The sequence below is a fragment of the Asparagus officinalis genome, chromosome 7 (genome assembly GCF_001876935.1).
Source record: "Asparagus officinalis chromosome 7, Aspof.V1, whole genome shotgun sequence".
Classification (NCBI taxonomy): Eukaryota; Viridiplantae; Streptophyta; class Magnoliopsida; order Asparagales; family Asparagaceae; genus Asparagus; species Asparagus officinalis.
The window spans coordinates 66,272,845-66,296,025 of record NC_033800.1 but is presented as its reverse complement, the minus strand read 5'-3'; the positions used below and the strand labels follow the sequence as shown (position 1 = coordinate 66,296,025).

The following is a 23,181-nucleotide window of genomic DNA, read 5'->3' as shown; positions in this document are numbered from 1 at the left end:
CAACCTGCTTGGATGCCGCTGGGATGTCACGGGGCACGGGTGCAGCAACGGCGACGAGATCTTGGATCTTGGAGCCGGAGGTCCCGCGAGCATTTCTGGAAGATAAAGTCTTCCTACGCCTGTTTGGAGAGGCGGATCTGGAGGAGGAGGAAGAGAGGTACTCTTCAAACTTTTGTCGATCGAACTCGTATTCGATTTCTTCATTCACCCGGATCTTGAATGCCGGTTGCGTCACGACAGCCTCGGCAGCGAGGCTGTTGGCTCCCACTGTGGTCGCTAGTTTGTTTTCGTCGAAAGTTGCCTTCATCATTGATTTCATTAAAACTTTAGTGTTACAAATGAATTCAAATAACGAAAATAAAAATTACAACTTTCTTGAAAATAAACACAAGATCCGTTTATCGTCTCTTGCTTGCGTGGGTCTTTGGCCTGTGACGGGGACGTCGATATCCGTGGACTATCTGGCACTCAAATCTGTTCTAGAAAAATCGGACAGAGCTTCATCGATCCGCGAGGAGATCTAGAAGCCTGAAGCGCCTATCTCGGCTAAAACGAGATATTTGCTCTTCTTAGGATTACCGACGAAGGGTAATACTAAGGAACGGACACGGGTGATGAAGAATCTGATGAAGACCTCTCCTCTGTTGAAGCACTCGACCACTCTTCACTGCAGCAGGGCTTCGCCAACTCTCCAAAAATCCAGATCCTCAAAAATGAGGCCTAAGGTTGCTATTTATAGGCAATGGGGGCACCTAGGGTGCCTAGACACCCCTGGGGTGTCTAGGAAAAGCCTAGACACCCCTGGGACACCCTTGGGGTGTCTCGGAATTTCCAAGACACCCCTGGGGTGTCTCGGGATTTCCGAGACACCCCTGGGGATTCACTTCAATCGTTCATCGACGTTAATTGAACTCCTGTGGATCGGATAGTGACGTTCATCGTCGCTCTTTAACACTGAACCGTTCGTGGAGACCTATAGGCAATTTTCGATGCCTACACTCACTAATCTCCCTAGCATGACGAAGCTCTAGCCTCCTCAGGATCTCTTGGCGAAGGTCTTCCTCAGTGCGTGAGGCCAAGTCTTGGACAGTCTCTTTGACCTCCCTATAGGCTCGATCCTTTTCCACAACGGAATTAGCCGTCAATATCCGACGGGATCCAATGCTTTCCGATTCCTTGGCCGCCTGTTCACGAGCCTTCTCCTGAATGGCCAATGAGGCTTGCGCTTTAGCTATAACTTGCTTCATATTCTTTACCTCCGAAGACAAGCGAGAAACGCGGTTATCGGCCTTCTGTTGCTCAAGGGCCATTCGTTCATCCTCAGCCTTGGCCTGCTCTAACTCTGCTGACAATCTTGCCTCCAGCGATAGGGTTTCATTCAGACGGCGATCGCGTTCCTCCACCGCTACTCGAACTTCGTCGGATGCAAGATCCATAAGAGTGGAACTCTTCGCGCGAAGGGCAAGTAACCGTTGAACGGCTTCCTTCACTTCCTCCTTACGCTGGAAGTAGGGCTTCGCCGCAGTATGGCCAAGTCTCTTGATTAAGAAGTACACGATGTAGTCGAGATCCTCTTCGAAACTCTCGAAGGGACAATCTCCTCCAATGCGAGCTTGATGCAGCCGGCTAGAGTGTCTTGGAAATCAGCCACAGACCGTGCCGCATTCCTTCTTCACTCACGCTCGAGAGAGAGCAGCATCCTCCACCATTGATGAAATCACGGTCGAAGTACCCGTGGTCATAACCGTAGAAGTAGGGATTGGCGCCGCCAAAGCCGGTGTGACCAATGACGCCCTCGGAGCAGCGGTCGCAGCACCAACGGCCGTCGCCGACAAGGAAGTGGTCACTTGCGGAGTAGAAACCTCCCTTGGAAACAGAGACTCTCGCGCTGATGGACGATCCCCAGCCGACGCTTCCGCAGGAGCCGGAGATCTCTCTATTCGGCCGGGCGCATCCTCACGAGGCAACACCTCTTCCTCACTGGATAACGCCTCATGAACCGAGACGTCGTCATCCTCCTCAGATTCGCCCATCTCCCCAGACGAGCGACTCGATAACGCCTCATGAACCGAGACGTCGTCATCCTCCTCAGATTCGCCCATCTCCCCAGACGAGCGACTCTCCCAAGAGGGAGGATCCTCTTTGCCAGCAACTTCAGGGGTAGGATCGGCTACGAATGCACGAAGAGGGTTAACAGAGGCCCCTCGGAAGGGACCCTATTGACAGTTGGGTACGGAACAATGAGTAACGCTAAAACCTACGCTCACCTGAGCCTATGGGCCCCTCTTCATCTCCAGCCTCCTCCTCTTCATCAGAAGGAACGGAGATCACTTTCTCAACCGCACCTGCATAAGCCCAATACAAGTGTCAAAAGGTGTAAGATCAACGTTGCGATCAAGGGTACTGCTGTAAAGATTACCTCCTGATGCGGGCACAGAAGCCGCTAGAACTCCCGTCTGTGGCCTCACGCCAGATTGCGGAGGAGCGTCCTTCGGAGTCACCGAAACTACCCCCGATGCGGCAGAAGAGGCGGGCAGCGCAGCTCCAGACCCAGACATCGTCGCTCTGGGGATGCATACCTGGGGAACATTATCCTGACCTTCCACCGCTCGGGCGGTCTCAACTGTCTCATCATGACGGGTCTTCTTGGCCGCCTCCGCTCGAGAACTTTCGGCCGCGGTCTCTCGCTGACATTTAGAGAGAAGCGAGCTACTCGGAGATAGAAGAGGCATCCCCATCTATCCAACTCTTGGACTCTGGACCGATCTTGGGCGTTCAGATTCTCTTGGTTCACCAGGGGCATCCAACGAGGGACCAGGAGAAGGAACTCGAACCTCGGGAGCCTCAGATTCGTCTAAACCGGCGTCAAAACTCTCGGTGTCCTCAACTGGATCCTCTGAGAATAGCTCCCTAGCAGTTTGACGGCCCCTTCGCCTCGAAGAACGGAGAGACCCTCTGAGAGGACGATCGCGTTCCGTCAGGCATGAGCTCTGGAACCAGAAACCAGAGGGATTAGCGCTGGCGCCCCGATACCACCGGTAGTATAGGAGCGTGTAGTGCAGATCACGATCCTTCGCGGGTAATTCAAAACGAGCCTGGGTGCCACCAGCATGGGTCCAGAACCATCCCCGAGCTCCGTCCACCAGTCCTCCTTCGAAGTGTAGGCGGGGATTGGCGTTGCCCACGTACAATTGATCGTACCAAAACTGGCGGGCAAACCTGCAAGGGATATACGGCTCGAGATAACACACAGAACCTGTGCGTAGGATGTGATACCCTGGCCGAATGTTTACCAACCATCGGAACGCGCCGCGAGGAAGAGCCGTCTGATGGTCCGCCGTCGGCACATCCCTAAGAGACTCGCCGTATCTTCCTCCGCTGAAGTAGGGGAAGAAGCGACGAAAATTATAGTGGACGAAGTGGGAGAGCGTCTTCCGCGCATCGGGAATGTCTTTACACTTCCAAGAGCACTTCTCCAAACGCTCAAGGAAAGGAACAAACCTGTCTCCTTGAAGAGTCGCGGGAGCGCTCATCAAACACTCACAGTGGTAAACAAACCACGCCATCAAGTAGGTGTATGGCAGCCCCACTCGGGGATTGGGGGTCCTGATAACTTCCCCTTCCCCTTCGTCGATAGTCGACACACGGCAGAACTGGGCCGTCAACGTGCGGAGTCCTCGGTGGATACACGCTATCGTCGCCGACACCAAAGAATACGACTTCCCGTGGGCCAAGCAAACCGCGGGATACACAACCTCCACCGGGAGCACCTCGAAGGAATGAGTGGGAACCACGCACCTCTTCAGCCACAACATGAGGTACCTCGCGAGCAAAGCCTTCCCAGAGATAGGGGACATGGCCTGATGGTGAAACGAATAGAAGACCATTCCAGATTTGAACCCGCCCTCGTCATGATCGAGAGCTATAGTGGCTTCCCCGTCGGCCATCCTCTTCTCCACTTCAGCCTGATCGCATATACGTAATGGCAGAGCAGCCATCCCTTTGACATCACCTTCCGGGAATAAATAATCAGCCCAGTTCTTGTGACTGATTCCCGGAGCTCTCTTCTTCTTACCCTTGTGATCCACCGCCCCCAAGGTGTTGAGGCATATGTGGTAGTGGCAGAATAATTCCCACAGAGTCTCAACCACCAGTGGAGAGTGGACCGAGAGCTGGTCGATCTCATCTTGGTCGGGAACGTACTCTTCATACGGAAAGTCGCCCAGAGGCAGTCCCGACACGTCGTACATCTCATGGAGAGTTATGCCGAGCTCACCATTGGGGGTGTAAAACGTGCCACTGTCGCCACAATATAGCTCCAAAACACTATGGAACTGGGGAGTATTGATCTTCAGACCATGACAAGTGGCCTGAATGGCCGCATACAACTCTGTATTCGCAAGGTCGGAATTCTCGGCCAGGATGTAATCGGTGATCTTGGACCACCAGGTCTTACTGCCAGGCGCGAAGTAGACCCACCCCGGAGCTCTGAAATCCTTTGGGGGAAATCTCCCGCCGGCTCGGAAGAAACGATGATGGAATGGGCGCCTCATTGAACGGTAGACCCGGACGCAAGCCAGTCACCCGTTTACAGGAGCTTTCTACCCCGTACCCTGCCGTGGAGCCTGTAAAGACACCACAAGTCACCCCATCTTGAGTGGGGGTCAGATCCCAATTCATCGTCCTTGGGACCGCAAGAGAGCGCAACTCAACAATTGAGAACCCCCTCGGCATGTTGGAGAGATAGTAATGGACCCCGTCCATTACGCGGAGCCACCTGCTCTCTTTGATCAACAAGGCGGAAGGATCAGTGGCAGAATCGCCAAATAAAAACTGAGGCTTCGGCAGCTCCACCTTATTCTCATCTGTCAGCGCCGCGTTAGTGGTCAATTCGCGCAGCGTTAGATGGTGCCCATCGGCGACTCTCTTTGTCGAGCCGACCGGCTTATCGGCAGAGAACACGGGCACCGGACCCAGGGAAGGAAACCGGGGAGGCCCTGTGCGCCTTGCACCTCCGGCAAGACCGACGGCCCCGCCCTGCGGAAGGGCTTCGTCAGAAAAGGTCGCTGCAAGAAAAGACAGAAGAGTCAGGATAGGATCCGCCCTAAGGATAAATCTGCCAATCCAGTAAAAATGGGCGAATTCGCTTGTCGGAAAGCGAAAACGACACTTCCCTTTTACCAGAGAAGAGGTCGAACTCGCCTATCAAGAACGAATTCGCCTCCGCGCAACAAAAGTCAATTTCGCCTGTAGAGGCAGAAATCGTCCTCTAAGAGCAAATATAAAATCCGCCCAAAAAGGGACAGATTTTGCCCTAAATCAAGGAAGCTACCAAAGATGGTCGAACCTAAGGGGAATAAAACGAGGCTCATCCGCCCGACCCAACACCTATAACCTACGCGAAATCGTTAAAAGGAACCCCTGGACCTACCCCAGTGTGTCTCAGGTATGCGGACGGGTGCACCGGTGGCGAGGCGGTCGGAATAGCGCCCGGGACCTCCTCCCTTCGCGATGCACTTCTTGGATTTTGGCGCCATTGAGGGGATTAAGCGGGAACTCTCTCTCTTTGGAAAACTTTCAAGATTCTTGAGCACGGTAACTCTCAAAGAAAGAGAACGGCCTATTTAACGGAGGAGTTGCCAACGTGGCCACGATCGCCCTCAAAAAGCGAAGCACTGGCGGACGGGAAACGTGACCACGATCGAAATCAACGGTCCAGATTGCCCCCTGGCATTTCGAAGTGCCACGTTGAGGCGGGAAACGGGTCGGTCAAAAAACCCCAAAACTGAACCAAAATCGACGGTTGTATCTGACGGTTTGGTTCGAAAATCACGGCCACGATTCAAACGGGGAGCACGAAGCTCGCGTCAGAGCGCGACGTGACGGAACCACTCCGTCTTAGCTGGAAAGCACGAAGCCCACTAGCGGACGCGTGGCTCACCCACATCGAACCAAGTTTCGCCCGCATGGAAAGGTCTCGCCTGCGAAAATTCAACCCGAATCCGCAAGTCGAACAGAATTTCGCCTCCAGAACCTAACTTCGCCTGAACGGCTCATTCGCCCATGGAGATAAACGACAAGTAACACGACTTGTCCCAAATTTTAAAACGCCAAAGAGATTACCTAACCTAAAACCATGCCTCGAACGGCTAAGGTTGAGAGTAGAAATCTTAGCATCGAGTCTAAGAGAAACTACTCGACAACTCATCATACTGAGGGGAATAGTATGGCTAGCCCGATTCAAACGGTAATCGGTAAAGGCACATCAAACCCGTTGATAGCTGAGGGTTTGCTAAAAATCCTAAAAGGAACCCAAAGGCGCTTGCTTCGCCAAAATTTTCTTCATTCAAAGTATTCCAGACCCCACGCAAGCCAGTTTAGGTCTGAAAACTTTGAAGAGGGTCTTGTAGACGGTAAAAAATACCTCTGATGACCTATGGGAAATCCGCCTGCAAGAAGTCACCTGCCTGAGCCGCATGGTCGTCAAATGTACTCGGTTCCAGATTCGCCTGAATGATCGGCTCTCCTGCATGAGTTGAGATCAATTGGAATAGCGGAAATTCGCCTTTCACGCGACTCCCCTGCCCGAGTCCAAAGTTGAATCCGCCTGCAAACCTCTAGGCCGTCAGTACAGCTGGATATCCGCTACCCCACGTACGGAGATAGGCTTTCCCACCTCTCTCGACCTGAAGGGAGAGGGCACAGTACTCCAAGACCGCCAGGCGGCCGCTCACAGTACTCGCAGTGCGAAGGACTGGATGGGTGTCGAGTCGACCTAAGCATTCATAAATGCAACTCACATCGACTATCTGAGTCAAGAGACGAATCCGCCAGCATTCGGCGAGCTGTCTAAATCCACTCGAGTGCTAGGGACATGCTTTCCCGTCTCTCTTGGCCTGAAGAGAGAAGACACGGTACTCCAGGCCCGCCGAATAGCTGCCTACAGTACGAGTGAGCAGACAGGTGTCAAAGCAGCCTGCACCCTCATAAATGCGGCTCACCTCAGTTGTCTAAGTGAGGGGTGAGAGCCGCCGGCGCTCGGTGGTTGGTCAGATCCACGCAAGCATCTGACAGCCGTTGTCACGCATACGAGGAGGGGTTTTCCCACTCTTACGAAACGTGATGCAGAGCACAACTCTTCGAATGACCGTTGGCGGTACGAATGAACAGCAGGACGTCTCCGAACAACGTATGGTCACATCCCATAATTCAAGGAGTGGTCAAGCTGTCCTTCTTCCATTTAAAAAGCCCCTTCCAGCAAGCTTTAGAGGAGGTCGAAAAACTTGGAGAAAAGTAGTTGAGACCAAGCTGTTAGCAGATCCTTGCATTAGCACCACTGTCTAGTTCTGAGCTCCGATCACCGGCGAACTAAGCAGACCCGAACTCCATCGATTCGAGCTTCTACTGCGAACTGAAGCTCTCCAGCAACTTCGATCGAACGGTCCAAGGGAAGCAGACTCGACACGAGCATCGAGCGAAGCGTCCTATAGCCACCTAAAGTCCCCACACAAAACAAAGAGGGCATTCCCTCTGCTTCTGTTATAACCATTTGATTATTAGTTTGTAATAAGCTTTCTTATCAATACAAACGAAACTCCCTGTTTTCGGGAAATCAAATTTACACCCCACAGATATGATTACGGATATGGTTTTGTAGTGAAATATCTATATCTGAATACATATTAGTCATACTCTTATGATAGTTTTGATTTTTAGATTATGGATTTGTGGTTAATTTTGATAATCAATATGTCTAATCTTAACTTTTCAATTATAATGGACATATTAACAAACTCTTTTGTATCATATGAACTATGTTTTTCTCAATACTATCTAGTTTTCTCATATCTGTTTTGTATCTGTATGCATATCCGCTTATATATCCGCATGTATATCCATAACCGTATCCAATTTTAGCAGATATGGTTATAATTTTTTCTTACCGAGGTATATATGTATCCATATTCGTATCTGAGATGGGTAAGCGGATATGGATATAATAAGCATCATATCCGAGCCGTATCCGGACCGAATGCACCCCTACCACCAACTCATCCAAACACTTATCTATAATAGGAGGATAGTGGAAGTGATCGTGTGGGTTCCTCATCTCAACTGGAAGCTCACCGAGAGGTAGTCGTACCCGGCCTTGCAGGCTATCGCCATTTCTGTTTTCCTAGTAAGACCCTAACAATACCCCTATATGATTTCCTCATGGTAAGGCTTAGACTTGAGGTGGGCATTGCGGCTTTGGGCTACTGCCAGGGACTCATGTAGGGGAGTGACCCCCCCCCCTGAAGTTTGACAAGCACTGCATGCTCCTCGTTCAGCTGACGTATCGCATGCACCGCCTCCTATTTCTCGGCCTTGACCTGCACCATAGCGTGTTCCCTCTCCTGGAAAGCCTCATCCAGTCTCCTGACCTTCCTGTTGCTCTCGTCCAGCTCTTGCCTGAGCCTGTCGACCTCAGAAGCTCTTGGGGCTGGCGTCTCCGTAGCTCATTCTGAGTCGACCCCTCTGTCGGCCCTCAAGGAAGCAACCTCCCCTAAAAGCTTGAGAAATGAAGTCCGGATCTACTCCATCTAGCCGTATATTTCTTGCTCACCAAAGCGCCTCGAACCAAGTAGCTCCGAAGACTTAGGTGGAGACCGGCATTGGGAATTCAATGCAAGAACTCCTCATCTCGAGGAAGCCAAAACTGCTCGACCGCCCTCGACTGAGTCAGAAGAGAACCAAGGACCGTCCCCTTAACATTGAGATGGTGAGCAGGCTGGTAGCGATGCTCTGTGTTGGGCTCCTATCCATATTGAGGGCCAACCCCCAAAGTCCTAATGAGTTACTGCCTCATCCTTTCCCATTTGTCCTCCTCAATCTCAGCAACACGGTGAGGATAGGGATACTCCAACCTTGCGGGAGGCGTCGTCTCCTCTACATCTAGCTCTTCCCCCCGGCGGGATGACCCGTTGCGACGGACGGATGACTCGCCCTCGTCAACAGAAGATCTAGCCTCGACTCCACCCTCTTTCCAGTGAGCCTGAACCTACTCTTCCGGGTTCGACTCGTCCAGATGGATGACATCGGTCTCAACCCTCTCGATCATCGCCCGATGTTCTTGCTCTTCATCCCTCTAGGGCCTCCTCCTTTGTCTATGGACGAGGGTAGCAGAAGGTTTCACCTTGGTCATCTCGATCTCTATTGGGGGTAAGTCGTGGCGAAGAGGCTTTTCTAGCCTTGCTGATGGTCCTTCCTGGGGGTCGGCTAGAGGAGCGGTAGGCAGCATCGCCGCTTCTGCCGTCCTAAAAATAAGGGTTGAAGCCCTCTCTTTGTCCTTGGCAATGGGAGGCACGACAAACACATTGGCAATCCGCAAGACCGAGTTGTCAAGTAGGTGCTCGACTCAGCGAAAGCCAGGATACGCCTTGATTTGATCCAGCACATACCTCTCGGCGTCGAGCAAGTCACCCTCCATGAGTGTTTCCCTCCTTATCTCAGGCCAGTTCGAGCAGCCCAACTCCAAGTCATCCTCCACGACCCAGACGAACTTCTCCTTCCAGTCCTTGTTCGAGTCAGGAAGGTCGGTGATGGTACTTCCCCACTATTTGGAAATGGAAGTGGGGTTCAGTCTGGTTCAGTTTCATAGTCATCAGGCGGTCCAAGACTCGTAAGGATGGTTTTATTGCCAACTAATGGCAAATTCCCATGAACCGCACCAAGGTTACGATGGCGTTCGGTTTCATCTGGGCCGACGATATCCCTAGCACCGTGAAAACTTGTTGAAGAAAAGGGTGCAGGGGCAGCCTCATGCCAAATTTTAAATGTTTCAAGTAGAGCGGAGCTCGATCCGGTCCATGATCATAGATAGCCTTTGACCTCGTCGGAGCCATTAGCTCATACTCTCGGGGGATATCAAACCTCCCATGGAGTATCCTCTTCTGTGCTTTGGTCACCTTGGAGACGATCTCCGTCAGAAGAGCTCGTCGGTCTACAGGGTCTGATGGCATCGTAGAATGGAGGAATAATCATCAGAAAGAGATGAGCGAGAAAGATTTTGAGTTCTCAAAAGGGAATTTCAGAAGACAATAACCACCATCTCCATGGCCCTGACTCTATATATAAGCAGTTGAATCCACAACTTCCGGAATCTGAACGACCAGATCAAAGCTTGGGCCAACAACCAAAATTAATTCTCAGAATCCGAAGCGACACCTCAAGGATCGAGACGCAGCCCACTTGCATTGAATAAACTGCAATCAGCCACGAAAAGCAAAGTTGTGGTAGTCAAAAAGAATATGTGGTGACGTCAGCGACGTAAAATCTGAAATGACTTTTCAGTTCCCTCATTTAATGCACACTCACGTCCATCCAAAGCTACTCTCGTTTCACTTAGACCCGTCCCAAGCCGACTCCAAGCGAAAGGGGCCAACTGTTATTGTGTCCCCCTGCATGCACTGCTCAAACCAAATTGACGGTCAGAACTACCAAGAATCCCGACTTAGCCCACTCGCCAAGTCGACATCTCCTTAGATCGACTCAAAGGGCTGTACCTTTCAGTTCTCTCGTCGAAGACGACTCGCTACGAGCCCACTCGACCAGTTATTCGACGCCTCGCAGGGTCAACTCGAGAGGCGTTACTTCTCGGCCAAGCCAAAGGATGACTTCAACCTCGAGCATCTCCCGCTGACAACGCGTCAACGTCACATTTAATGCTTGGCAGGCGTCATCATACCTCTAGCCCCGATAGTCTTCATGACACATCGGGCCACGTCGGCACCATCATGCCCCTAATCACTTCACATTAAATGCTGAGGTGATCTCTTCTCCAATCGTCAACTGACACGTGTAAAGTAGGTGATGACGCAACAGTCTAGCCATACTTATTTGTCGTCATCCTATGCTCGGCTGAAATGACAGTTTTATCCTTTCAGCACCATTATAAATAGAGGTATTATTCTTAATAGAAAGGGGAGTTTTTTTCTACTAAGCAGCTGATAGAGGCTATTTTTCCAAGCAATATCTGGTAATTATATTACACTACACTAGAAAACTCACACAGTTCTTTATTTTTCCCACTCAAGTTTATCAACTGACTTGATCGTCGGAGGATCCACGAGGGAACTAAGCCCCGTCCTCTCACGAGTTGCTATTTGTGCAGGTTGAAGCCACTCAACTCAAAGATATTCGGAGAAGTGAGCAGCCCCTAACCAACCTCACACCAATATATTTGACTGTTTTATTATTTAACATCAACAATAGCTCATAAAAATCAAAAATTTTGATGTGTGCATAACAAATTTATGTTCATTTGAAATGAAAAAAACTTGAAATTTTTGTGAGTTGTCACTTATGAAAATCACAAATTTTGGTGTACACATAATTAATTAAAATTCACTCGAAATGACCAAAGATTAACAAAAAAATATGGCTTGCCCATGGAAATCAGATATTTTGATGTTGTATATAATAAATATATATTTGTTTGAGATAAATAAAAAATAACTAAATCATAGGCTTTATGCTTATAGCTCCTGAAAATCGTAAATATTTATGTATACACATTTAATTTACATTTGTTTGAATAAGATTAAAAAATAGAAAAAATATAAGTTATAACACGTGAAAATCTCAAACTTTGATGTATGTATAACAAATTTACTCTCATTGGAAATGCTAAAAAATGGATAAAAATTAGCCAATGAAAACCTCAATTTTTTATCTACACAATTAATTTACATTCGTTCCAAAATGACCAAAAATTATGGATTTTAGCTCTTAAAAATCATGAATTTTGACGTAGACATAATTCATTTATATTTAAAAATGATTAAAATTTTGATTAAAATTGTGGGTTACGTAGCCCATCAAAATCTCAAATTTTTATATAAACATGATAACTTTGCATTTGTTCTAAACAAACGATAATTGGCAAAAAAACAGGTTATAGCTCATAAAAATTATAAATTTTGATGTATACATATTTAATTTATATTTATTTGAAAAGATAAAAAATAAACAAAAATCATAGATTATATAGCCCATCAAAAAATCAAACATTGATGTACTTATAATAAATTTATATTTGTTCAAATTAAAAAAAGTTGACAAAAATCATAGATTTTCGCTCACGAAAATTCGCAACTTTCATGCACTATAACTCGTAATATTTTCAAGTTTTGTTCATTTTGTACAAATGTATATTTATTATGTATATATTAAGATTTTGAGCAAACAAATATTTACTACGTGTATATTAAAATTTATGATTTTCACATGTACACCATGATTGTCATCAGTGTTTTGTTCAAGTTAATGTATGACAAACATGACTTATCAACAAATCACCAAAAAAATGTTCAATTGCTTGCAGAGGTTTGAAAGAAAAATAACTGAAACACAACTAGAAATCAATACCAATTTCGCCTTGAAAATTATGTCGGGACTTTTATCAAGCATATTGCACTGCTAAACCAAATCTCTGGTTCGAAGCTCTGAACGGAAATCATCATGACACATTGTTTGCAGTCTAAACTCAACATAATTAGATTTGCATGCAAAACATTTGAAATTTTCATATAAAGCAAGCAAAGAAAGAAAGTTTCTTCCCTCACAAGTCTTCATTGTATTATATATTCACAGTACTAAGCTAATCATTAAGATCCCAACCATATTTATCCACCAAGAAAAGAAGAAAACTTCCTTCAAACTTCCACCATAGCATCCCAGAAAAGTTAGCAAAGAGTTGAAGAAGGGTTCATCCCCAAAAATAGCAAAGCTTCCAGCAAAATTTACTTTCAGCATAGAATCAGCGAAGCATTCATCCTAAAACAAAAAATTTCAGAAGCCTCTTCAGCATTAAGTAATTTCAGACTTGCATACTGGACACCATGTCTTCCTCTTGAGCCAAGTATCAATGCACTGCAAACAAACGAATAAATGATCCATTATTTGTGCTTATAATAGCATATAATCCTACAAAAGATAAGTATCTTGAGAAATCTACTTCTTTATGGAATTTATGAAAACACGGCAAATGACGGATAGTATCTCCAGCAGTGGGGTTTTCCAGGCAGACAGCGCATGCTTCTCCAACGTTATCACTCTGCGCAATATAATAAAGAAAACATGCCCAGTCTACATTTAGCGAATTGCTTCTAAATAAAATATTTTGTCATAGGTGACACCATAAGTAGACAAAGATATATCAACCTTAATTATTGATTGTGGCAAGTTGTTGATCTCACTTTCAGAAGCACCAAGATGTTGATGATTGTTCTCGTCGAGGGCCAACAATATCTCATAGTCACTCCTACAATAGAGAATGAAAGGGGGAAAATGATTCTTAAGAAAAAAGGAAAAGTTTATACAATTTTCATTATGGGCTAAGTGAAGGTCAGCAAACTTGCATTATTGATTATTAAGCTCATAAAACAAGTAGCAGACTTGAAAATTCTCCAAGTAAAAAGATTATTAGAGAAAGAGTAAATATGCTTATACTTTCTAGATGATTATAAGGTTAAACAATATGGAGAAAACAATAAGCAAAATGCGTACTAAATTATACTTACTCGTTGAACTCGTGATGAGTAACTAGACCACTTTCAGAAAGTTCATCATTGCTGTGGTCAAATGCAGCTTCCAATGCTTCCAAGAAGTCACGCTTCTGCACATTAGGAAAGGAACACGTTATACTTATTTAAGAAAAAAATTAAAGACCAAATTTAAAGCAAAATCTAGTTTAAAAAATCATAATTTCAGTCATCACTTCAACATGTCTATGCATAAATGGGTCATTAAGCCAATCCCTGAGATTTGTAAAAGCCTGTAAACTTGCTACGTTGTCATGTGATATTAAAAAGAATTAGTATTAACAAATACATCAGTAGAAAATTAAATTTCTCTGTTGCATTCTTCGTAAATAAGAAATTGACAGCATAGCTTCAGCTTCAGTGTGTAAACAGCTCCCATATTATACAAAGTCTAACCCCCGTTAAAACCAATTACATTTAAATTACGCAACTTTTAAGAGAAAGCAAATTATGCAACACGTGTAAATAATAGAATCATCACATAGCCACAAAATCATACAGATGAAGAACTTTTGAAAAGATGTATAAAATGCATCTTTTCTTCTTAAGATACCCTTAAAAGCAAAATTAGCCACCACTTGAGCTTGATAGACTGTATTTAAAATCCGTGACATAAATGATCTGTTGACAAGAGTAAAAATTGATAAACTTTTGTAAGACTTCTGTGGCATACAAGCTTTAGACAAGAAAATTTATCCAAGAAAGTTTTAGATAAGAACATTACCAACTCATTGACGTCTCAAACTTATGGCCAAAGTTGCAAAAAGCGGAAAGCGGAATGAAGTGGTGAGTAGGGGTGGCAGTTTTTAACCCGACCCATCAACCCGACCCGACCCGACCCGTTTATATTGGGTATGGGTCAAGTTATATGGGTTGGGTCATAAATGGGTTAACCCGAACTGACCCGTTTATTAGATGGGTAAGTTAGGGTTGACCCGCCTGACCCGTGTAACACAAAGAGCTCACCCGTATAAGCGCATAACACCGCGACCGAAAATATCAGACCATCACATTCCTTCGTCTAGCAACTCGTCCTCTCTTCGTCTCTCATAAACCAAACCCTAGATTTTCCATCTGCGTGCGGCGGCGAGCGGCGAGCGGCAGCGAGGAGCGAGCGGCGGCGATAGGCGAGAGGTGACGGCGAGCGGCGTCGTTTCATCAAAAGTGACGACGAGTGACGGCGAGCGACGAGCGGCGACAAACGGCGAGCTCGATCCTCTCTGTAAGTTCTCATCTCTCTAAGCTTCATCAAAATTAGGTTTCTTTCATTTTGCTCAAGTTTCTTTAAATTAATTTGATTCAAGCTCCAATGTTACATTTCCAGAGTTGATCATTGGCTTTCATGTAAATTAGTTTGATCATAGATAATCTATTCCTCTTTCTAAGGTTTCATTCATGCTCATTTATTGCCCAATTTGTGATCTGTTGAATTTTGGGGAGTCTATGATCTAGTGATTCTTTTCGTACCATATATTGTTCTTTTCGTATTTTTAATTTTCAGAAATAGCCTACGAAACAAGCACAAGGTACTAATTTTTCAGTTAGTTAAGACAATTTGACATGATTAATGGCTGAGTTGAGGGAAAACTATAAACTATATTTATTCATTAGATAAGTATATATGTGTGAAGACTGTGACCTGGTTCTCTTGTCTTAAAGTACTATTTCTTCATGTTGAAGCTGGTAAAGGGTAGTTGGTGAAAGATATATGATTTAAGGCTGCAGCCACTTGCTCTTATTAATTCCTCAGCGTGCCCAGCTTCTCATCCCATGGTGCTATGCTTTGAAAAAGATGGGCAAAGATGGGACTTTAAAGGTCCTTTATGTTTGCCTACTTGATAGTATGCATGTATGAATGAGAATTTGGGTATATACATTTCTTATTGCATAATAAAAAAAGTTATTTTCAGGTCATATTCATTTGTTTGTAGTGTGAATATTAACTACTCATGAGAATTAGCTTTTATAGTGATTGGTATTCCATCAGTGTGTGCTGCTTCTTTGTTGATTTCAGTTTGTATCTTATTAGTTTAGTGTGGTTTTATTCTTTTTCCATGGAGTGGTTGCCCATAGTGTATGGTAGATCTAGTTCCCTCATTCTTGCAATTGACAAAATTTAGTGAAGAAATTTTGTTTTGGTTAGAGAAGCGAAACAGATAAATATATGGTGACAGAGAGTATAGTTGATAGCATAAAGCTAGAAAGGAAAGAGGTAAAAATATCAAATATGTAGCATTTATGGGATTGTAAATGCATATCATAGTTGGTAAGTTTTTATAATATTGTGATTTTGTTTACTCTTTCTACAAACACAATGGGGATGATAGCATATTTAACGAAAACTAACAGTGTTTGTGTAAAAACTTGACATCTTGATGATTATAATATATTTCTATATGTGATCACTTGATTACCTATAATTTTCGGAGTTTACTGCCGAGTTAATGTATAATTTAGACCATAAAGAAGTATTTTCAATATTACCAATATTTTTCAAAATGTACCTTTTTAGCTCTACAAAAATCCAATTGTAAGAATCTTTATATATTTATGTTGGTTATAGTGCTGATCTTTGGTTTAATTTGGTTCCCAGCATATGTTTAAGCCTTATTTAAATCACAAAGGAGATTGATTTCTCCAAATAAATCATATTAGAGCCTAGATTGTAGCCCAAGTGAGATAGAAACCAGAGTTCACTGGTGTCTCTAAGAGAGTGGCTAAGGAAGATCCTAAGACGTTACTAGTAACATTCGAATACAAGATGTTGATTTAGATCTAATTAGGTACGTATGTATGGTTTGGTTTATGAGGAAATGGAAGATTAAATGGGTATTGGTAGTCCTTTGTTATGTTAATCGTGGTTGGCTCAAATGGAAGTCAAATTAATCCACAAATGGTGGATTAATTGAAATTCCTTCTTTTAAAAAAAAATGTTTCACATATATTATATTATTTTTCAGTTTTTGAATGGTAGATTGCATCTTTAATAGTGTTGCTTTGCTGAATTTGTGTTATCTGTTGAATTTTATTTGATTTTATGAATCTTGTTCTCTCTCTTTAACGAGTACTCGAGCAATATGGATGGTGATAGAAGAAGAAATCAAGCAAGGAGGGAACTTCTCGTGTGTATGATGACACACTTGATCAAGATTGCATTGATTTCTTGAGGGTAATTTCTTTCTCAAGTAATTAGTATATCTCTTAGTCTACCCTTCAATGCAGACATCGATTCAAGACATGAACTCATTGAGTTGGAATGAGTCTTGTTCCCACATGAACCTCCTACATCTCTTAACCTCTTGAGGAAGTCTTTCCTTGTCTCTGGTGTAGCTTGTTTGTCATAGATGAATTGTGTGATTTCTCTTTTAAAGATAAAGATGGAAGCTTCTCGCTTGTAGACTGTAGGCTCACTACATCCATCAGGTGAAGCAAATGATGTAAATCCTTTATTTTCTTCTATAGGCTGAGAAGCACTAGTGTAGCGATGATGCTCTGCAGACTTGTGATCACAATCAATATCCTGCTTATGTATACGTAAACTTTCACTCTCTAGATTGTGTATTCAGTTTTCTCATTTAAACTATTTGAGCTAAAGCATACTACTGAATCTTGTTTTTAAGTATTCTACTAAGTTGTTTTAAGTATTCTGCTAAGTTGATCGAGTAATTTGCAGTTCTTATTCACGAAGTATCTCGGCTATGAAAAGTCACAGGGTGATGAAGAAAGAATTAAATAATTTGCAGTTCTTATTCACGAAGTATCTCGGCTATGAAAAGTCACAGGGTGATGAAGAAAGAATTAAACACGTCAAGAAGAAAGCAATAGAATATGCTCGGCTATGAAAAGTCACAGGGTGATGAAGAAAGAATTAAACACGTCAAGAAGAAAGCAATAGAATATGCAGAGCTTGAAATGAACCTGTTTGTGAAACTGGATTTGTTGCAGAGAGCTTGAAATGTACCTGTTTGTGAACCTGTTTAACATTCTAATGAGAGTAATCTTGCTCCAATTTTTTTTGATGCATATGTATGTAGAATGACATTTTAATCTCTTTTATACAGATAATTATTGTTTACTTAAAGGGTTGCTGGAGCTTGTCTTATTTTAGCAATTTTAATTGAGTTGTGCGCAGAATTTATGTTTACTTAAAGGGTTGCTGGAGCTTGTCTTATTTTAGCAATTTTAATTGAGTTGTGCGCAGAATTTATGCCCAAGTCCTTGCAAAAGTTGGTGCTGTCCTGAATGCATATTTAGTTTTCAGACCTGGAAAATTTGGTGTTTTATTCTGTGTCAACATCTACTTTTTCTGGATTTCATTATCAATTTTATGTTCAAGAATCAAAGGAGAAAGGAAATGCCATTGTTTGTATTCTCTGTTTGTCTTATTCTGTTTCAGTATTTGGTGGAGAAGATCACTTAAAAGAGTAACTCCTTTAATATTCAAGAAGCAAAGGAGAATGCCATTGTTTGAAAGAATTTCACTTAAATGTTTAGTATTCTCTACCATTTGGGTTATATGGGTCGGGTCGGGTAACTCGTTTAATAAACGGGTCGGATCGTATTGACTCATTTATTAAATGGGTCGGGTCGGGTCATACTTATACGGGTCGGGTTAAATTTTATATGGGTCGGGTCGGGTCGGGTCGACCCGTTTGCCACCCCTAGTGGTGAGGCACCGCTTAGGCTTTTTGGGGCATAAGCGCTTCAAAGCGGAAAAAAAGTGCCAAGGAAAAAAGTGGTCCAAATCTTATTAAAATTTTAAATATGGATAAAAACTCAAAAATAATTAATCAAGTACAACCCAATTACCAAAAAAGCACTAGAGAAGCACATTGCAGGTACTTGAGAGGAGGACAAAAAAAATTAGGAAAAAGGTAAATTTTGAAATTAATACACTTTACGTCGACGCTACTGCTGCTAAGACCGAGGGAGCTCAAGAGGAAGAGGCGTCCTGTGGAGAACTTGCTGGAGGCGAAGATTGATAGAGACGGAAATGGTTTTGGGGGGTCTAAATTTTTTTTGGGTTCACGTGGAGATGGTTTTGCTGGAGGTGGACTAGCCAAGGAGGTTTCAGCAACAAGAGAGCTTCGCCCAAATTTGGGTGAGCTTTGATGGAGAAGAAGATGTCAAGGTGAAGAAAAAGATTCTTAATTGGGAGAAGAAGACTTGACAAGGTGAACAAGGGAGGTGGACAACTGACAAGGTTGGAGGCGCAGAATTCGAGGTGCAGGGTTAATTTCGGTTCAAAAATAAGGAGAGAATCAGAGAGCGAAGGAGAAAGGCGTTTAATTTTTAATGGCGGATCGGAGTCAGGTCGGGTATGATATGAAAGGGCTGCTTACCCGCTATTCGTCTTTTTCCCCCTTCTAAAAGCTCCTAATAACGTGAAAATAGTGAAAACGAAGCGGACAGGGAACTCTTCCACGTTCAAAACTTAAGTGGGGCTTGTTATCACTTCTTTTCAACAGCGCTTATGGCGTGACCACGAGTAGCACTAAATTGCACAAATTACTAGGTAAATAAAAAAAATCTCATCCATGCAATCTAAGGCCAGTTAATCTTAATATGGAAAACAAGGATCATTTAAATATGGCAGCAAACTAAACCTTCCATACACTTAACACATGCTCCCATAATTTGCTTTGATAAACTTCCAAAAATCATAACCATTTGGAAAACACAGTTATTGTGCATGTTTATCCCTGTATTCACTCCTAACAATATAATGAAGCGGGTACTTGTTTGATGGTATAGAATGTGCCTTTGTCTATACGCCACGCCACATGCATCCTCTCTGCCATTATATTGTAGTATAGCGACCACCATGGTACCGGGTTATCCAACACCAAGAATATTAGTCTCTTACACTTATGAATTACTCTATATGCTTTAGGACGATCATCCTAATTCCTAGGCTTCCTGATAACACCACACCAAATCTGTGCTAAGTTTCACATCACATGAAGTGTGTACTAACTCTCTAGATCAATATCAGAGAGGCAAGCATTCAAATAGAGCAGACCCGTGTGAAAAGATATTCCATACTATAAAATATAAAAAATTATTTATATGGTACTAATGCGGCATGATTAAATGTGGATAAATGAGCATTACCATCCCCGGATCCATCCCTGTAAAATTTCTCACTTCAGCTATCATCCTCTGGATAGACAATGAAAATTAATAAGTTAAATGAACACAAGCCAACTTGAGAACTTCATTTAAGCAAGACGACTGAACACATAAAGATGGAAAAATATTACTCTCTCTAAATCAATGTCTGAACCATAATTTCTCCTCCTGTTTGATGCACGATCTGACAATCCCGTAGCAGAGTTTCGATAGGGAAGTTGTGCGTAATATTCATATAAATGAGCCATTGACGTTTCCCTCTGTTGGAGAATGAAAATGGAATGAAACAACCAACTCTAGGCATATAGGTAAAACAGTGCTTAAACATGACATATGAAATGCGCTAAGATCATGAATTTCACAAACTTAAAACACAAGTCAGCAGACATAGCTTCAGATCTTTCAAACAAGAACCAGCTGTAATTAACTTCAATAAAATTAATGAAGCTCAATACCGCTCATATGATAGCACGTTATTTATCATCAGTTTTCTAATATAACATTATAGGTTATGCAAAACTCAAGAGGAATAAATTTTGTAACATAAACCAAGAAATACAAATCTCCCATATGAAGAGGGCACTCCATGGTTATATCAGTTATTTTGTGATACCCTGGTAAAAGTCAAAGAAAAAAAACTCCGACTATGATCGTATAACCCAACAGATTGATCAGGAAGGTAATAAAAATAAAGTAAATGGAAGTATATCTGTCATTTATGATAGTCTACTCTGGAAAAACAAAGATAGCATTAAAATATGCAACTGATTCTAAAAGAGTATACTGAAACAATACGCTAGTACCTTTATCACAGTCACCGATCAGACCATTTGTTGGAACTAGGTGCTTCAAAAAACAATGTGCATGTTTATCAGTGGGGACAAAAATTGTTTATTGGCCCATCAGAAAAAATGATCTAAAGTTTAAAACTTTAACAGGAACATTTTTTAAGTATATATTGGTCAAGTTTACAATGTATGCTTAAGGAAATAAGAGTTCTAATATTTTCAAATTAGAAAATATACTGTACTCTACAGACTTAAATTTATGATCCTTTCTATTGGCATAAATAGTTAGAGGTATTTCATATCTCATATCTAAGCAGGACAGAGTTATTGAGAACAGTAAGAGTTAATATCTGATACGCAAAAAATATTTCATGTAGATCACAGCTAAGAGATTTCTCAAGTTATAATGCAAGATGTATCAGAATGACAAATAGAAAAGCCTACTTACATGATCTGACTGGAAAGTCCTTGTAGTAGAAGCAGCCGACCGAGCATCCTCTTGTTGCAATGACCATGCTATAGTTGCATCTATCTATCAATAGGAGGAAGAACAAAATTATCATACTAAAGACACTCTCGACCCAGGCATCTAATTGTTAGCTAGATTCTAATTTGAAAGAAAGATAGCAACAGCGAAATCAATATGGACAGAAAAAGAAAGAAACCGGAATAGTGAGGGAAGGACCTCCTCTGTGCTAGCTGACCCTGCAATTTCTGCATTAAACTGTTCTTGGAGTAGACGAGCGAGCATCTCATCAGATTCAACCTGGCTAGCTCTTGAAGCTGAGAGATCAGGATCTCTGCTACTCTGTTCCTGAAACTTGTTACCTCTTTTTGGTGATTCTAGCTCATCGACTTCCGCAACTGGGTCCAAAATATGAACATGATTCTGAGAATCATAAGTCCTTGCTGATCTTGTATACGGAATGGGCCCAGGTGATTCAAGATCTAACATTTCAGAGTTCTCAGAGTCCAAACTGGAGCTTCTGCCATAATTAGAACAGGCCAAGCTGCATTTCCTTTGTCCTTTCACTTTCATTCCCAGTATCTGCTTACTTCTGTCTCTAGCTTCTGAATCTGATGTTGCCAGTACTGCATTTGGATTCAACCTACCAGAGGCGGTTATTTCCACACTGTCATCGACATGAACATAGTCTCCACTGTCAATTGTGATTTTATGTCTTCGATCAGATAAGTGGCCTGAGGTGCCTTCTTCTCGGTTGGAAACATAAACACTGCCCTCAGGTGGAAAAGAGCATTTTTGGTGACCCAGACAGGTTTTGGGTTTTGATAAAGATAAACTAGGAGAATCTACTACTTTCATCTTCATTTTGTCGTTGACTTTCGTAAATGATGAGCATGTCTCTCCCTCAGAAAGGAAACTCCTACCTTGACAATCAACCTCAGATGACATTCGGCTCTTTGCTGAACTACAAGGAGCAAGATGACCGCCATATACCAATCTCCTCTGCCCTTCGTCCTTCCAAGGCACATTGTGCTGAAACGGATCGCTGCTCAAAACAATTCCCTTGTTTTTTCCCCTTCTTTCTTTAGACTTTAATATAAAATCACCTCCATCAAAGACAGGACACTGGTCATTTCCTTTCTTTTTCCATGAACCCTTGTCTCGATGGTGATAGTGAGCATGCCCAGGATGTTTTAAGCTTCTTTCAAATGATCTTCCACTTCTAATACCCTCATTAGAACCTCCATTCTGTTCAGATGGTAAAACTTCATTCTGGGCCTGTGATGAATGCTCAGTTTCAAGGGTCTCGTTTATCAGCTGCACTAATCTTGCTCGTCTTTGTTGTTGTTCAGTGTCATCAATTGCAACACCATTCCGGCCAAAAGTACGGGGACCAGGATTGCTCCCGGGCGGAGTATGTTTCTTTCTTCTAGACCCCATTCTTGGGTTGAATGAGGACAAAGTGGCTTCTTCGACAACGTCAATGTCCATATCATCCATGTCCTACATTATTTTTAAGAACATCAATCAACACTTTACATTAAAATCAGCCTCAGGCGGCCCCAATTCCCCAAATCAATGGAGGAAAGCAAGAGTTCTATCCCATATTGATAAATTTTAAGAACGCTATAGATAAATTAACAGCCAATCCCAGAGGTTTGGGACGTGGGTTTAGTGCCCATAATTGTTGTAACTTGGCCAAAAAAAATACTTCCTATGAATTAAGTAAATATTAAAGTTGCAGAGACTAACATTTACCCAGTAGATATCAATTCCCAAAACTACAATTTCATAAAGAACCCTAAGAAATGATCTCCAACATCCAGAATTTCACATAAAAATAGAATTAATTTGAAGAAAACCCTATCCAACTGAGTAAAACCCATTCTTTAATGGGATCAAAATGGTACAGTTGTAAAGAACTACGTATATTCAATATGCAATCGCTCGTACATTAAAAGGAAACCCTAATTCGCAATATCGATCAAAATCTGAAATTGACGACAAATGTTTTAAGCGCGTTAATCCTCAAGAAACAAAAGAGAGAATTTTCGTATGAAAGATCAACCGAAACCCTAAAAGAAAACATTTTTTTCTGGAAATTAACAAAAAAGAGAAAGAGGGGTACCTTGTGACTGCGAGCGATGGTAAAGTTTTCGGTGAGATCGAGGCGAGAGAAAATATTTGGAAGGGAAAGAATCCATACAATAAC

The 23,181-nt window shown here is 43.1% G+C and overlaps 1 protein-coding gene across 1 annotated transcript; it reads right to left on the bottom strand.

The window, feature by feature from the left end:
* LOC109848371 lies at positions 12,541 to 23,175 on the bottom strand. The gene is made up of 9 exons (XM_020417832.1): positions 23,098 to 23,175; positions 21,189 to 22,472; positions 20,952 to 21,035; positions 19,847 to 19,975; positions 19,698 to 19,745; positions 13,563 to 13,657; positions 13,204 to 13,303; positions 12,998 to 13,096; positions 12,541 to 12,912 (listed from the first exon to the last, which is right to left on the bottom strand). The coding sequence occupies exons 2-9, from the start codon at positions 22,467 to 22,469 to the stop codon at positions 12,850 to 12,852; spliced, it is 1,899 nt and encodes a 632-aa protein (XP_020273421.1). The 5' UTR covers positions 22,470 to 22,472; positions 23,098 to 23,175; the 3' UTR covers positions 12,541 to 12,849.

Excerpts from the sequence above, each read along its gene's own strand:
- LOC109848371 (XM_020417832.1), bottom strand. The coding sequence starts at position 22,469 with ATGGATGATATGGACATTGACGTTGTCGAAGAAGCCACTTTGTCCTCA. Across the intron at positions 21,036-21,188 it reads GGTCAGCTAGCACAGAGGAG|ATAGATGCAACTATAGCATG; the intron begins GTCCTTCCCTCA and ends TCCTATTGATAG. Across the intron at positions 19,746-19,846 it reads CAGACATTGATTTAGAGAGA|AGGATGATAGCTGAAGTGAG; the intron begins GTAATATTTTTC and ends TTGTCTATCCAG.